The sequence below is a fragment of the Phaethon aethereus genome (genome assembly GCF_964289735.1).
Source record: "Phaethon aethereus genome assembly, chromosome: 21".
Taxonomy (NCBI): Eukaryota; Metazoa; Chordata; class Aves; order Phaethontiformes; family Phaethontidae; genus Phaethon; species Phaethon aethereus.
Window position 1 is genome coordinate 3,484,637 of NC_138597.1, and position 14,909 is coordinate 3,499,545.

Below are 14,909 nucleotides of genomic sequence, written 5' to 3' on the forward strand. Positions count from 1 at the left end.
AAAGTAGTACCCATCTTAAAAATTCTTCAGTAACAGAAAAGAAAGTAATATAGTCAACTTCTACAACCAACAAAATTCAACATGTTTGTATATCCAAAAACATTTTCAGAAGTGGTGTCCTAATGTTGAGCTCCTATGAATATTTTTCTTTTTTTAAACCAAGACAAAGAGCAAGTGCAACTCCCAGTCTTGAAATAAATTTTTTCTTATTCACTTTCTTTAGAAAGTCAATCTGCATGCACCCTTATGTCTGAACAAAGCTTCTGTGATTTTATCTTTACTATCTGCAAAAAGCATTTGCATAAATTCAAACTCTAGGCACTCGGTTTTGAAATTTCAGGTTGTAGGAATTCTCATATGCTTGTTATCATCAAACATAAAATGAAATCTTTACCAGTGCTCTGATTAGTCATTTCTGAGGACAAACTCTGGAGTCCAAAGGAAGACATGCAGCCAACCTCTTTTTGCTGGTAAGAATTTAAAAGAAAAAGATTGTTTAGTTAAAATCAACCAAGGCACTTGATATAAGCATAAAAGTCTTTTATATATTACGCCTTATGGGCACTTCATAAGTAAATTATATGTATAGTCTGAGATTCTTATCTGCATTTTTTTACTTGATGTAGTCAAACAAGAGAAGGAAGTATGACTAAGAAGATAACCCCAGCTACTCGTGTAGCAGACAGACTGAAGTCTGAAGTGCAAATATCAGTCAGTTCTCTACAAATTACAAAGTACAAAACAGGTGAGGAAATTTTCATGGAATTAGATTAAATTTTTGTTTGCTCGGAAGAGATATTAAAAATCTTTTCAGCAATTCATTATGAAGAAGAAAAAAAAAATCTCCATTTCTGCTTTTATTGTAACAGTATACAGGTGAAAAAACCTTACTTGGACCAAAGAGCTTTATGAAAAAGAACAATCACTGATTAAGCAGCAGTGCTAATTGTTACAAAAATTATCTCCTTCGCAACACATACAACTGTAAAATAAAGTTGCAAGCATACAGAGCAAACAATGAAGAGTACTACAAATGATCCTTGGAAAGGGAGGGGAAAAGTTCAACAAGTGGGAATTTTTCTTCAAGACTTTTGTGTTCTTTTGCTGGGATAAGACACAAACCAAGAAAAACATGCACTGAGTTTTGGAATATAACTATTTTCATACACATTTATGCATTCTACATAGTAACTTAGGGAGGTTTTTTTCACCTACAGGATTTGGGAAAACAAGAACAGGAAATATGGTCCCTTCTGTTGCCAAATCTCTCAAAAAAAGACCACCAAGCTGAACTTTGAGAAGGGAAGAATTTCTGCGAGGAAGGGATTCTGCTAAGATCTTTACACCTGGAATATAAAGACATAAAATGCTTTTACCTCTTTTAGTACACAGCACAGCTTTTATTTAAATTTTACAGATACCAAATATCATCCAATAAACAACTCTTTTGGAAGCGCTTACATGTATTTATTTCTATTAAAAAAATTAAACACAGAAATTTGGGATAAATTACAATGATTGCGTAGCATGTATTTCTACAGTTGTCTTCCTATCGCACATAACAATGTCCAAGATTACATTTCTATGTAGAAATCATTCATACATCTGAAGAGAGAAACTTAGTTTCACTTGATACACCGGTTTCCATAAGCTGTTTTGGTATTTTCATTTTGAACTTTGTTTCAGGATAGTAATTTAAAAGAATTAAACACAAAAATCAAAGGAAGGTCTGAAGGTGAACAAAGCTCTGGCTTTTTTTTGACAAAGAACATGCAGCAGAAATTGACTTAATACCTGAAAACTCCAGCTGCATAAAAGCAGTCTCCTCAGCATGCACCACCTTCTTCTCCTTATGCAACAGAGTGAAAGAGCCACCTTGCAACTGCAGATTTAATTTAGCAAAAACATGATCTCTCTTTGTAAAGGTATTCATGCTAGAAGCATCTGCAGCAGGATCAAAAAATTCCTCTCCACCTAATTGAAAAAAAACCCAAACCAACACATTAAATAAGCTAAGTTTCTGGAAGGCCACTAAAGAATGGAAAAGTTTCTCCGAATTTGAAAATAAAAATTTTCCCAGCTTTAGGGAAGAAAAACAGAAACAAAAAATAAATCAGATATACCTTCTTCCTTAACAAAACTGAGTAATTTGTAAAATCCTTCTGTTTCAATTAAGGTAACGTAAACCTAAATTTAAGAAGACCCCAACAAGCCAGTCCTGTTAATGCTATACCCAGTTATAGCACGCTACATGACCCCCACCCACAGAACAGAAAAAATCCCAAAGCTCTTTGCTATAAGTATCTCCAACAGTGGAAACAAATGTATTCCATATACCGCTTTAGAAATAACTAGGTACACCAGGTACTGAGATTTTTTAACAGGTTATTAAGCTTTAGACAGGCTCTGCTGCCTAGGTACATCAGCTGACACATGTAATCTTTTAACAATACAGAACCAAAGAGCTGTTTCTGTTCACCTTTACCAGATATCTAATTACGGTAGCGTTAGCAGCCTTAAAAAGAAAAAGAAATCCCTATATTTCCATACCTAGTATGTCTTCTGGATTCCACTGTTCCTTTGGGTCTGTCAGCAGCCCTTCAAAAGGTTCACCTTCATATGTTTGCTGAGCATACCCATACCAACCTCCCCAGCCAGGAAACCAAGACTGAAGATACTGCAGCATTCCAGTGCTACTGCCATGTGCAGATTCTGCTGTAGGGGAACCTCCAGGGGAATCAGGCAATGGCTCTTTAACACTCTAGGTTTGAACATTGAAGACACACACATTACTGTTGGTAAGTGAAAGAATATCACAAGTGTACAAAAAAGGCACATAAAAATACAATTCCATCTACTATTTACTCAGCACTCTTCAGTATATCAGTGGTGACATCTGATCAATACTTAGCCTATTAGGAGAGCAGCAGCAAGCAGCAGCAAAGAAATATCAAAGACATCATCAGTTAACTGCTGCATATTCATATATGAAGCCATATGGCATTATTTAAATCTTAGTCTAGAAACACTAAACCACATAAGAAGTCATCTGACACCATAAAACACAGCTCTCAACTTTAGCAACTGTATTTGAAAGAGAGATGACATTGTATTGTTACAGAGTTTAGTCCGTATTTCATGAAGTGTGCTCAGAAAGCCATTTACATGAGGCTCACTTCTGCCATACATTTATTGCAGGAAAATACTCATTATAGGCCCTTATTTCCACTGTCTGTTTTTAAGATGAAGCATACTTGCCCTAGAAATTCTGGCAACAATACTATTGAGGAAGATCATCATATGACTAGACAAAAGATTTCACTATGCAAGTGACACAACAGTAAAAACTGGAGGAACTGAGCATTGTTTGCAATTTTAGCATTAATGTCACACTTCTAAATCAGAACAAATACCTGCTAACACTCTCCAGCAGAAGAGAACACAATAACTCAGAATAATTCACTTAAAGATTGCAAATATTGCCCAGTATGCAGAATGTTTCTCACCTCAGCTAGGTCGTGAAATTTATCATGAACTATCTCATATAGTATCTTTAACTCTTCGTAAGTTTGCTCATCCTCAATACGACGCATTTCTGCCTGAAAAGACAAAAAGGTAAAGTAACCGTACTAAAAGAATACAGCATCTTGTTCACAAACAGATCAAACATCTCTGCACTCATTAAGTTAAAGATTCATAGGAAAAACTAACATGGTATTAATGATAGTATCCAAGTGCCCAAGCACATGAAAGTAAACAGAAGTCATGTGGGCAGCCATAACAGTGACACTCCCCCATACTACAAAGAAAGTTTATTTGCGTTGTAAAATACATTATTTAAATACTTTTCATGGTAAAAATTCCTTGCCCAACTGTATCCTCCTCTCATGCATCCGAAGCAACGTTTGCAGCGTAAAATCTAAGCCATGGAAAATAACCTGATTTAACAAAATGACTAGCTTTGCCAGGAGCAAAAAAAGCTTCTATATTGAGTAAAGAAGGTAGAGGAAATGAACCGCATAAATTAGGACAATGTAGTATTCATGTTCAGTTACTTAGACATGTTGTCGTCTTTGTACTGATTAAGAAGTTCTTTGTGGAAGCTTATGATTCACCCAAATCTAAAAAATATATCATGGAACAAGTAAGCAAAGGACATTTTTCTAGTCCAATGGCATTGCCCTTGCTACATTTCACAGCTCTGCTGAAGACAAGACACGCTATATGAAAGTAGAAGTCTCCTGTTTTGCCAGGTACTATAAAATTTCTAGTATATTGACCTAGTCCTACAGTTCATGTCTAAATAGTACAAGTACGGGTTACATACAAATGAAAATATCAATAGAATCGCACCTGTAATTAAGACAGGTGAGGTACATAGTGCCCTCAACTGATTTAAATGAAAAAGCCCCAATACACCTAGAGATAAAAAGCAGCTAATTATAGTTCACAGTTTTTTTCTTTCTTAAGTTAGACACAGGTTCATTATTAGGGGCACCTTTCTTCTAAATTCTTCATCCTAAAATCAACTGTGGAAAAGCAAAACCAAAAAAAAATGACAAAGCACCCGCAAATGCATTGTCAACTAGCCATAATTTTTCCCACATTATCTACCTAACCATATGGGTAACCTCACACACTTCTGGTATTTAAATACTTTTTAAGAAAGAACTCTGCTGCACACACACCTCCCACAAGCCCAGGTTTCAAACATTAAAAACTCAGTTGTGGTCAAAAGATGGTCTGTTCAGTGAAAATGGCCTGCAGTAAAACTAAAGAAGTTTCTAAACTAGAACAGATTTTAAATTTGAGAAGATGAAACAAATAAAAATATAAGTTGATTAATCAACATGGTAGAAAACTCAAATCTAAATACCTGCTCTGCAGTAGACAGCAGTTCCCCCTTCAACTTGCTATAATACATGTCAGTGTAAGACACTGCATCTTGCGCCCGATGTAATGCGAACTCCCAGGTAGAACGTTGTCTCTGCTCCCTGATCTCCGAAAGATTAGCATTCAAAGCAAAGATCCACCATTCTCGGCAGCTGAAACATTTTAAAATTATTGTATTACCAATATTTAAAAAAAAACCCAAAAGCATGTCAAACTGGTGAAAGGTCCAGGACAGGTTCAGTGAAAAAACAGAGGGCAACTGGTCAGAAAAAGCATCAGTGTTAGAGAGAGCATATATGGTCTAATTCTATAAACTGTGTAGAACAGTGTTCTGCAAAGTCCCCACCACTTCAGCAGGATTTAGTATTGCTGTTATATATCAGGCATAGACAACAAAGTGTTGAGCTACGTAGGCCTCTGGTCTGAACTGATAGCATCTTTCTTATTTATCATTAAAAGAAACTTAACAGGAGCTCTTTCCACACAGAAAATTTCAGAACACCACAGCCTTTGCATGGGAGTAGAAGCTCCAACTTAATTTCAGTTCTTGGAAGCTGTGAAAGAATTTAAAGCTGTAGGTAGGAGTAATTTTATTTTAAGTTTGAATTACATCTGAATATTTAAAACGGATTTATGAGGCAGGGGAACAAACATGAAAACTGAAACTCTAATACATGATTATTATCTACTTTTTTATATTTGTTTTCATTCTAGTCTCCCTAGTATAGTTTTTAATATCATTTTAACACCACCATATCTTGTAGATATACTTACTTCTCTGTTACTGTAACCTTTGGTCTCCACTTCCTGAATTTAAGCTGTCGTTCCTTTCTAGCCAGTTCCTTTAAAAATCCCATGATCTGCTGATACTGCATCTTTTAGTAAAAGAATACACAGATCAATTAGGCAATATTGGGAGTGCTTTCCAAATCAAAGGGGAGGAAAAAACAAAACAAAAAAACAACCATAGGCTTAGTTTACCTGCATCAATGGTCTGCATATGGCTTCAGAATTAAGATTAATGTTAAGCAGAATTCATAATTTGCTTCTCTAGTGTCACAGATCTTCTAGTAGCTAGTAGTTAACATGTGACAATTTAAATGTTTCCTTACTTACAGACACCCAGAATGAAATCCCTTTCCATGTCAGGTTATCAACCTAACATCAGCCACTATTGTACATTCTATAGACTAAAAAAACCCATATGCATCCCTCCTATTACTGCAATAAACAAACAAGAATGTAATTTCCTTACAATAACCAACTGCAGTAAAATAATTAAATAGTTTTAAATGCTTGGGTTTAAGTATATCCCTTTCAGTTCCCTCTAAAACTGCAGTTTCAAGAAAGTATTAAATTTATGCTACAATAATTGGTATGTAAGCTGTTACAAACACTACCACAGTTTTGTGACCCCTACAGGTATTTCACTGTTTGAATCAGCAACTGTTTTCTTAGAGATAGATAATTCAAGATTGCATTTTACCAGCAGAATCTTCAGAAGTACTGACATACAAACAACAGCTGCAGCACGTGGGAAGGAAACAAATACACTCTATGTCAAACCACTGATTTTAATTTGTAGGCATTGTCATAACCAAAACATAAAGGAATATCTTCTTTCATCAGTCATTTTGTTAGAAACTGACCATAAAGCAGCATGCAATACAGCACACAGATACCTAAGATGTCTTGAAGGCTCACTAGTTTGGACACCCATTGCAGTCTAATAGAGTTAACAGCACAAAGTTCATGATGTCCTCATTTACCCTGCTTCTCAACAGTCTCTGTTTCAGATATTGACAGTTAAATGAAGATGGTTAGTATTTACCTGTGAAAGCTTCAAGGGTATAGTCTCAAGCTGAATATCACACTCAAGACGCGGAGTCTGGCGTGATCTTAAAGGCTCCTTAGAACAGTTTCTCTTAAGAAGAGCAGAAGTGCATACAGGTTCCATGATGTAATTATGATTACGACTTTCCATACTTTTATCCATTGCTTCCTGTGGATTACAAGCAAATTTATTCTATAAGAAATGAACGTATAATACTTACTAGGATGCATTGGTTTCATATATTAGAATACACTTTATTAGCATGCCAGTTCATGGAAGAAAACCCCTTAAACATGTTCTCTCTTCAAAGGTAAAACAAGGTATTTCACAGCACAGCCTTTGTGGGTTGCACATGTGTCCTATCGTTATAGCAAGAAACTATAAACTTCTGTTCCTCTTAAAAGCACTAGATCCAACAAATTCTAAGTCAATTAGGTCTGCAATATAGACGAGACCACCACCGACAACAACAATATCGCTTTCACATGCAAAGTATCCCTCTTGTACCTGTAGCTGACCAGGAGGCAAGTCACCCAATAAAGTGCAGTTCGTATCCCAATAAACACTGAAGTCAGCAACATCCAACTGTTTTTTCCGCATCAGCTTCTCTACCTGAAGTAGAAAAAGTAAAATAAGATCACACACCACATGCTACGTGGTTTTTAGTTCTATATACTCGATAAATAATATGACATGCCCAGAATCAATTTATAACAATAACCAGAAGATTATTAAAATACCATACTTTTTACTAAATATTTACTAGCACCCATAAAATACAGCATCGCATCAGTTCTTGTACAAAAAGTTATACTTACTGGTTCAAATACCGCATTTTGCATTGATACATTTTTGATGCATATGCCAAAAGCAAATGGCTGCAAAGGATTTGTGACACCATCTTCGAACCTCAAATGGACATCCTGAATTTTTAACTAGACAAAAAAGAAACATTATACTAGAGACAACTATTTACATCATTAGAGTGGACAGCAGTACTATTCAACCAATTTAATACTTAATTTCTGCAATTCTCCAACAAATTTCTGATAGTCATTTAGATCTCCTAAAAATCCTATTCCTCACTTCCGTTTTTGTACTCTCAGGTTGTCTTCTCCTCAGGTACCACTAGGCCCTGCCCTTCTCCCCAGAAACAACTAGCTGCTTTCACAAGACAGTGTACTGTATTTTGCTATCCTACTATTATTCTCCATTTTAAAGACAAATGTGTAAATGCCAACAAAAGACTCAAATTTGGTTTATGTACAAGTCATCACTATGGGACAGAATTACAAACTAATAACAACATAAGGTGACCCAAACTAATTTTCATTGGTAAAACCTTTGAGAGCACCAAGTTACTGTGGTTTCTCAGAGAACGTAGAGTCCAGGACTGAGAAAAGTAGATACTCTCACTGTGAGCTCCCGCACCAAAGACAACCTCAAACACTGTCGGGAAAAGCAAGTAGCCTGAGGTTTCTTGCTTCTAAATTGCCTCTAGTGAGTTGAAATGCAACCAAATAACATAATCAGTCTATCTACACATAAAGAAAAAGAAGGACAGCCCTTTCATGGAGGCGAGCAAAGTTTAGCAAGTAGAAAGCTTCTGGTTCTTAAATACAAATGATTAATGATATAAATGTTGCTAAAATAACATTAACTACATTAGGACTTCCAAAGAGAAAAAGCAATAGAGAACAGCCATACTTTTGAGTCATTTTGAAACTTAGGAGACACATAGCAGATTTTTATTAAGAGTAGATAAAAGAATAATTAAAGAACCTGAGAGACATACGCAGTCAAATAATCAAAATCACAGATCAGCAGAAACTCTGAGATTTGTTTCTTTACAAATTGTGTTTTTATCACAACAAATCATGCTCTTCTGCTTCATTAAAAAAATCAGTATTTCAGTGGGTTCATAACTAAGAGAATTAAAATGTGAGCAAAAATCATCAGATTTCATGCAAATTCATTATCCACCTACAGTTACAAACAAAAAAAAAAGTTGATGTTTCCCCTTGGTAAAAGCAGGATGGAGAGTTTTTCCTTTCCAGAAGTCCCCATCAGGACTAGTTTAAGACTGAAGTTATGAAGGTTCAATCTGAAAAGGGACTGTCCTCTGCCAGCCATCTACCTTTGATTTACGTACTTCATCTGAGGACTATACAATGTGAAACACAGTGGGCACAGGTAATTTTTAACAAGTGGGAAAAGCTCTACAATGCAAAGGCTTACTTCAATGTTTTCTACAATTCTTGTGACTACAGATGCAGTAACTGAGTACCAGTAAGATTCCCCTTTCTGTTGTCGTTCTTTCTAAAAGAGAAAACAGGATTAAGCATTAACCACCACTGTAACAGCCGGTCTGGAAACAACATACCTCTTTACACTATGTCTGAAATTATTGTGAACAGGGAGAAATAAAAAACCTCAAACATTTCAGTATTTCCAACGTATGTGGGACACACAACATGACAAGGGTGGGGCAGAAATTGCACTATGTTAGCATGTATGAATCAAATTCTAACTTAGCTTCCTATGCATTTGTTCTCCTACTTGTTAGGAGACTTAAACGCAATCCATCTACCCTAGTGGTTTCTTCACCATGAAAGACAAGCATGACTCACTTTCCATTTTTCTTCAAGTGCTAGAAGAAGGGCCTTCTTGTGTTCTCTTTCTTGCAACTTCTCCGTTTCCTCATCAAAATCTTCTTTTTTTTCTGGTGCACCAATTAAATGTAGTTTTGAGACAGATATCACCCATGGATCCACATGTGGGCGATAAAAAGGTATCTGTAGTGTTATTTTGCCAATGAAACCTAGATGCACAAAACAGAGGTGCCATCAGATTACTGTGTAAACATACTTTACCATCCTTGGAAAACCTGAAAGAAAAAGCGGTGTAACAAACAAACAAGCTAAAACAGAACTGGATTACCTGAAAAGCAGGTTACCTCATTTGTTCAAGCTTCTGACTCATAGGTAAAGGTTCTTCTAAAATATGAAATACTTCCTGTTTATAAATATTTGTCCTGCACACACAAGCAGAATACACACCTGCCTTTACTTCAAATGGTAGTTCCAGTTCCTTCAAGGCATCTTTCTTTAGCGGCAAGTTTTCCAATTCAACAGCACCTATACGAAGCAGCAAAAAAGTCTGTTAAAATGATGTTAAAGAATGCCAGCTTGAACATTATAAGCCTAAACAGACTAGCATAACATTTTAAAGGAGAGGGAAAAAACAAATAGGATTTCATGAGAACAGCTAACCTACCGCTTCAAGTTTTATTACAACTGCAATGGTTATTTAATATACTTGTTCATTTTCCATGCCATGTGCTCAAACTATTTGATGAGGTCATCTAGAAGCAGTCTTCTGCAAGGTTTTAGATCTGAACTTCATTGTAACTAAGGAGCAAGCTTCTATTCTTCGTCTTTTCAAAAGAGATACTTCAAGTATTTTCTCAATTAGAAAAAGCATGCAAAGAAAAGCTTTAAAGTGTTAAAAAAATATTATCCCCAAAAATAGCAGAAAATAGCAGGAAAAAGGTAAATTAGAAAGCATTGATTTGAGGACTCATAAAGACTCGTGAACGTAACATGACATAATATGACATAAACCAGAGGTCTTACACAGGAGCAACTACTAGCACTAAAACGTAAGAAGTAAAGACTACAGAATACTTCCTGCCACAGTCCCTCAACAGGAAAGTTTACTGAACCGTATTAAGAAAAATTACACTCAAATATTATACAAATTAAACATGCTGATAAGATATGCTAAGCATACTTATGAAATTTTCATATAAATTGGTTTAACTGTGTTGATAAAAGGGAACAAAGACAGGAACACAAGAGAATTTACTATTCCTTGTAAAGTGCTAGCACAAAACTATATTAAAAGGGTTTATGTAAATGTTAAACACAGTATTAAATGATTGTTTCTATTCCACCTTCCAGTTATTACAAAAACATAACACTTCTTTTTTTAAAATCACAGTATGAAAACACTACAGAAAATACCACAAAGCCTCACCCTTTAGAAGAGCAACTGAAAGTTGGTCTGTGTTCAGGTTATTGACATATTTGCCCAAATAGGTGTTGAGGACCCAGGCTACCAATCCTTCCAACATGACTGTCCTAGAAGAGGGCAATTAACGTTTTTCTGTCATTTTCTGAATTTCTGTTCCATAACTGCAGTCTCTCTCTGAAAGAAAAATCATGAAGAAAATGTTTGCCTGAAATACACACTTAGCAGAGCTGACATAGTGCTATCACTGTTATTCTTACTGTAATCAATCTAAAAAGCAGTAAAAACACTAAGCTTGATTTCTACCTTTAAAAAATGTTTTATACTATGCCCTTTAAGTCTCAAATCAGAGTTTCATATAGAGTTTTGATGATTACAGACCACTCCCATTTACAAATTAAGTTCATATTTCCACCCTTTCTCCCACCAAAACACTGCATTTTGTTGCAATAAACAACAAGGCCAAACTTCCTCTTCCAGAAAAGGGATGACTAAAATTCCATGTTGAGCTGAAGCAGTTTTTTACTGGCCTCCTCGACTTCTGCTGCCAAAATTTTCTTCAAGTTGCCAGCATTCTAGTTTTGGAAGCCTGGTCTAAATTAACAGCCCAGAGCCTTCGACTGTATTTCTGTAGAATTCTTATATGACATCTGTGAAACAACTCACTCCCTTTTTTGGGAAGAGCATGGTGTGAGAAGTAGAGATACAAATCCCATAAATACCTCATCAACAGTTACTCTAAGAGGTTTTCAAACTGATAGCATAGATTACTGCATCAAGGAGGGAAAAAAAGCTACATTAGAAAAGGAACAGTGGTCATACGTGTAAACATTTCCCTTCATACTTTTCTCCAACCATTTCTGTTTCAACTTATGTAGTAATCAGACCATTAAAACTCCTAAGTGCCTCTTCAAGTTTTTAACCCTTTAAAACTTCAAACACTTTAAAGTTTTTTAACGTGAATAGCAAAACTACTATTAGCTTTTGCAAGGGCAGGATCAAGCCTGTTATTACAGTAAGGAAGAAATCATGCAGGCCATATCTTGTGGTTAGAATACACTACATTTATCAGTTCTATAACAGTACTATGTTTAGAAAAGCCTTCCAACCCCACATACCTCCCTAAACCAGTGTACCCAAGATTGGGTTCTACACAGCAGAAGAGCAAATGTCTCAGACTTATTTATGTCTGACAATAGAAGAAAACAACTTCAAGAGTTACATTTTAAATTTTATATTAAGATTCAGGGTTTTCCCACAATGAGGTTTGCTTGATTTTAGGCAGCAACAATTAAGCCTTTCTTTCTTTTTTAAAAAGTCAGTGAAAATATTTAACTAATACAATTAAATAACATAACCAGAATTAAGCAAGTAATGTAAGGCTTTTTCTAAAGGCTGAAAAGCAAAACTATGCTGTCATGCAGAATGAAACACAAACGTCATAAAGAACACAGGGAAGTTACATTTGAATAAGGCATATCTTCATGTTAAACACATCTAATGTTTTTATCTTTGCAAAATTTCCCATTTTTCAAAAACAATAGTATTATTCCACATAATAAAGAGCCAGCATTCGTACACGTCGGGCCACCACATTATATTATAGGGTTTTATTCTAATAAAATCGACAAGAAAACTGAAATTCAAACACAAGCAAATACAGTAACCCTTATCATGTTAGCCTTAAAAAAATAAGTAAATTAAAAAAGAAATCTAGAGATGCTAGGAGCCAAATCAGAGGAAGGATCCTGAAGAAACGTTCAGAAGCACAGATCAGGTTAGCATCCCAGTGACTGAAAACCTCTGATGCATGAACAATTCCACGCTGAAGCTCCATCATAAGAACTGTAAATAAAGTAAATCACTTCCTTAACCTAAACTTGTGGAACGTAAGTAATTATTTAGGAATCCTTCAAATATTTCAAGGCTTTTACTTTCTAGTCCACTGCTGGGCCACTGGAAAGAAAAACACCACACTTGTTTTCTATGACAGTGTTTTTTATTTCCTTAACATACATAGTAAAAAAAGAACAGTAAGCGCTTATCAGGATGAGACTCAAAGTCCAAGCCAGCACCCTCACTCAAAGCTGGCTCACTTTTTCTGGAAAAAGATGCCATTTTCCCACAGGCAGGACGAGGCAGGCCCTGCCGGAGCGGGGCCCGGGGCAGTCGGCGAGGGGCAGCGCGGCAAGGCGGGAAGCGAGCTGGGATGATGCCTCCTGTCAGCGCACGGGGCGTGGGGGGCCATTTTACTCAGCGCCCGGTTACACAAAAAAGGACGGGGAGGAGCCTTCAGGACAGTCTCCCTTCTTTCCCTCCACGCAACCAAACACATCGTGGGGAGGAGATAGGGGAGAGAAGAGACCTGTTGGCACCCAACGCGTGCCAGAGCCGAAGCAAAAGGTCACCTTGCCCACAGGCGGCCAGAGAGAGCCCTGAGGAACCCGCGGCGAGGCCGGGGGCAAACGGCCTGCGCCACGCGGGGAGGACGCCCGAGGGGCCCGGCCGTGGGACTGAGGCGCCACGCAGAGGCCCGGCGGGGCGGCACGCTCCGCGGCCCCGACCCCGCGGCTTAGGGACGAGGGATTGCGCGGCTGCCCCCCACTCCCCCCCGGGGCCGGGACGGCGGGGCGGAGCCCTGCGTGGGGCGTGAGGCAGGGAGGGGCCCCTCGGGGCCAGACCCGCGTCATGCAGCCGCGGCCGAGTTCGGAGAGGAGGCTGACTTAGGAGGAAACGACAGTCGGGGCCCCGGGCCGCCCCGCGTCCCCCAGACCGCCGGTACCCACCTGGGCTCCCGGTGGCGGCCGTCTCCTCGATGGTGCGCGGGGTCGGCGGGCTGCAGGCCAATCGATCTCGAGCCAACCGACGGGAGGACGCCTGAGTAAAGGAACGCCGAGCTATCGATGCGCACCTCCCCCGCCTCTTTGAGGCGGAGCCGGGCCGGCCTGCGGCGGGGCCGGCCTGACTCTGCGCCGCCTCGGGGGGGCGCCCCGCGCCGGAGCCCGGAGGCGCGAGCGCCCCGGCCCGCGCCGGAGTGCGGGATCGTCCCGAGGGGCCGCTCGCAGCCGCTGGCGTGAGGGGTGCGCGGCAGTGAACACAGGCGTCGGGCCCCCGAAAGCGCCAGGGGTCCGTTAGCCAGGCTGGAGGTTAAGGTTATGGCTCTGTTCGTCGGCGCTGAAGTGAAAGAGGGGTGGTCGTTGATGGAGTCCTCTCTAGCGTAGTGCTCTACCTCAGGCAGTAACAATAGGAAGTAAAATTGCTTGGAAAGCAGCGGCTTAACCTATGGACTGAAACGACCCGTTCTAAAAATGAGAATTTTGTTTAATGAAGAGGTCAGGAAACTTGAAGATACACGTAATTATAAAAATAGAGGCTTTTTTTTTTTTTTTTTTGCTTTTTGTCAGCGAATGCAAGCACATTTTTCCTACTTCAACATAAAACTTGGATTTTCCTTCTGTCACACAGCTCCATAATTTGAAAATCCAGTAAATTAACTGTCATGGGATCAGTCCTGGGATCCTCCTTTTTAACATTTTTTAAAACTTCTTCAAAAATCTTCCACTGCTTCTTCAACGTGGTCCCAATACTGGGAGCCGACGGACAAGACACGAAAACACTTGGTACGGTGCAAAGGGTTCAAAGTGCTCTATAAAATTAGGTTATTTTCTTGCCTAAATCCTTCAGTTTTGTAATAGTTTCAGTGTGTCCATTTTCAAAGTTTTTTTCTGAAAATTACTTTCAAGTACAAGTGTAATATACAGTGCTAAAAGGTTTCTTTGTAGTAGAATTAAAGACCTGTTTGCCAGTTGTCAGTTCCAGAAATAATGTTAGTAAACCTCACAGCTTTTTTAGGAGTTTAAAATGTGTATTTTAAAATCTGTATCTCTTCTGTAGCTCTAGAATAAATAAATCTTATTGCAAAATATCCTTTTTCAGTCTAAGGCCTCAGAAATAACTACTGCATCTAGTTTCTCTCGAGGTAGAATAGGTTCAGTTGGAAGGGAAGTACAATGATCATCTGTCCAGCAGTATGTTTTGATGGCATAAAAGAAAAAAGCTATGCCTACTGTATGACTTCACCCAAATGTAATTCAGACACCACATTACAAATTGTGGTTGAATACATATGCCACAATTGCCAGTTAAGTTA

General features: G+C 38.2%; 1 protein-coding gene across 4 annotated transcripts in view; it reads right to left on the reverse strand.

Moving 5' to 3' along the window:
* VPS13D (vacuolar protein sorting 13 homolog D) overlaps positions 1 to 10,862 on the reverse strand; it is a gene marked incomplete at both ends in the record, with an annotated part of 103,760 nt that extends 92,898 nt beyond the window's left edge. For all 4 annotated transcript variants that reach the window (XM_082009419.1, XM_082009418.1, XM_082009417.1 and 1 more), the window contains 14 exons: positions 395 to 467; positions 1,216 to 1,346; positions 1,795 to 1,974; positions 2,551 to 2,761; positions 3,507 to 3,599; positions 4,877 to 5,045; positions 5,668 to 5,768; positions 6,725 to 6,895; positions 7,235 to 7,339; positions 7,546 to 7,662; positions 8,966 to 9,046; positions 9,358 to 9,548; positions 9,787 to 9,864; positions 10,766 to 10,862. In XM_082009419.1, the coding sequence (XP_081865545.1) occupies positions 395 to 467; positions 1,216 to 1,346; positions 1,795 to 1,974; positions 2,551 to 2,761; positions 3,507 to 3,599; positions 4,877 to 5,045; positions 5,668 to 5,768; positions 6,725 to 6,895; positions 7,235 to 7,339; positions 7,546 to 7,662; positions 8,966 to 9,046; positions 9,358 to 9,548; positions 9,787 to 9,864; positions 10,766 to 10,862 (1,798 nt within the window). The remainder of the gene's footprint in view (positions 1 to 394; positions 468 to 1,215; positions 1,347 to 1,794; positions 1,975 to 2,550; positions 2,762 to 3,506; positions 3,600 to 4,876; positions 5,046 to 5,667; positions 5,769 to 6,724; positions 6,896 to 7,234; positions 7,340 to 7,545; positions 7,663 to 8,965; positions 9,047 to 9,357; positions 9,549 to 9,786; positions 9,865 to 10,765) is intronic.
* Positions 10,863 to 14,909: the final 4,047 nt, after the last annotated feature.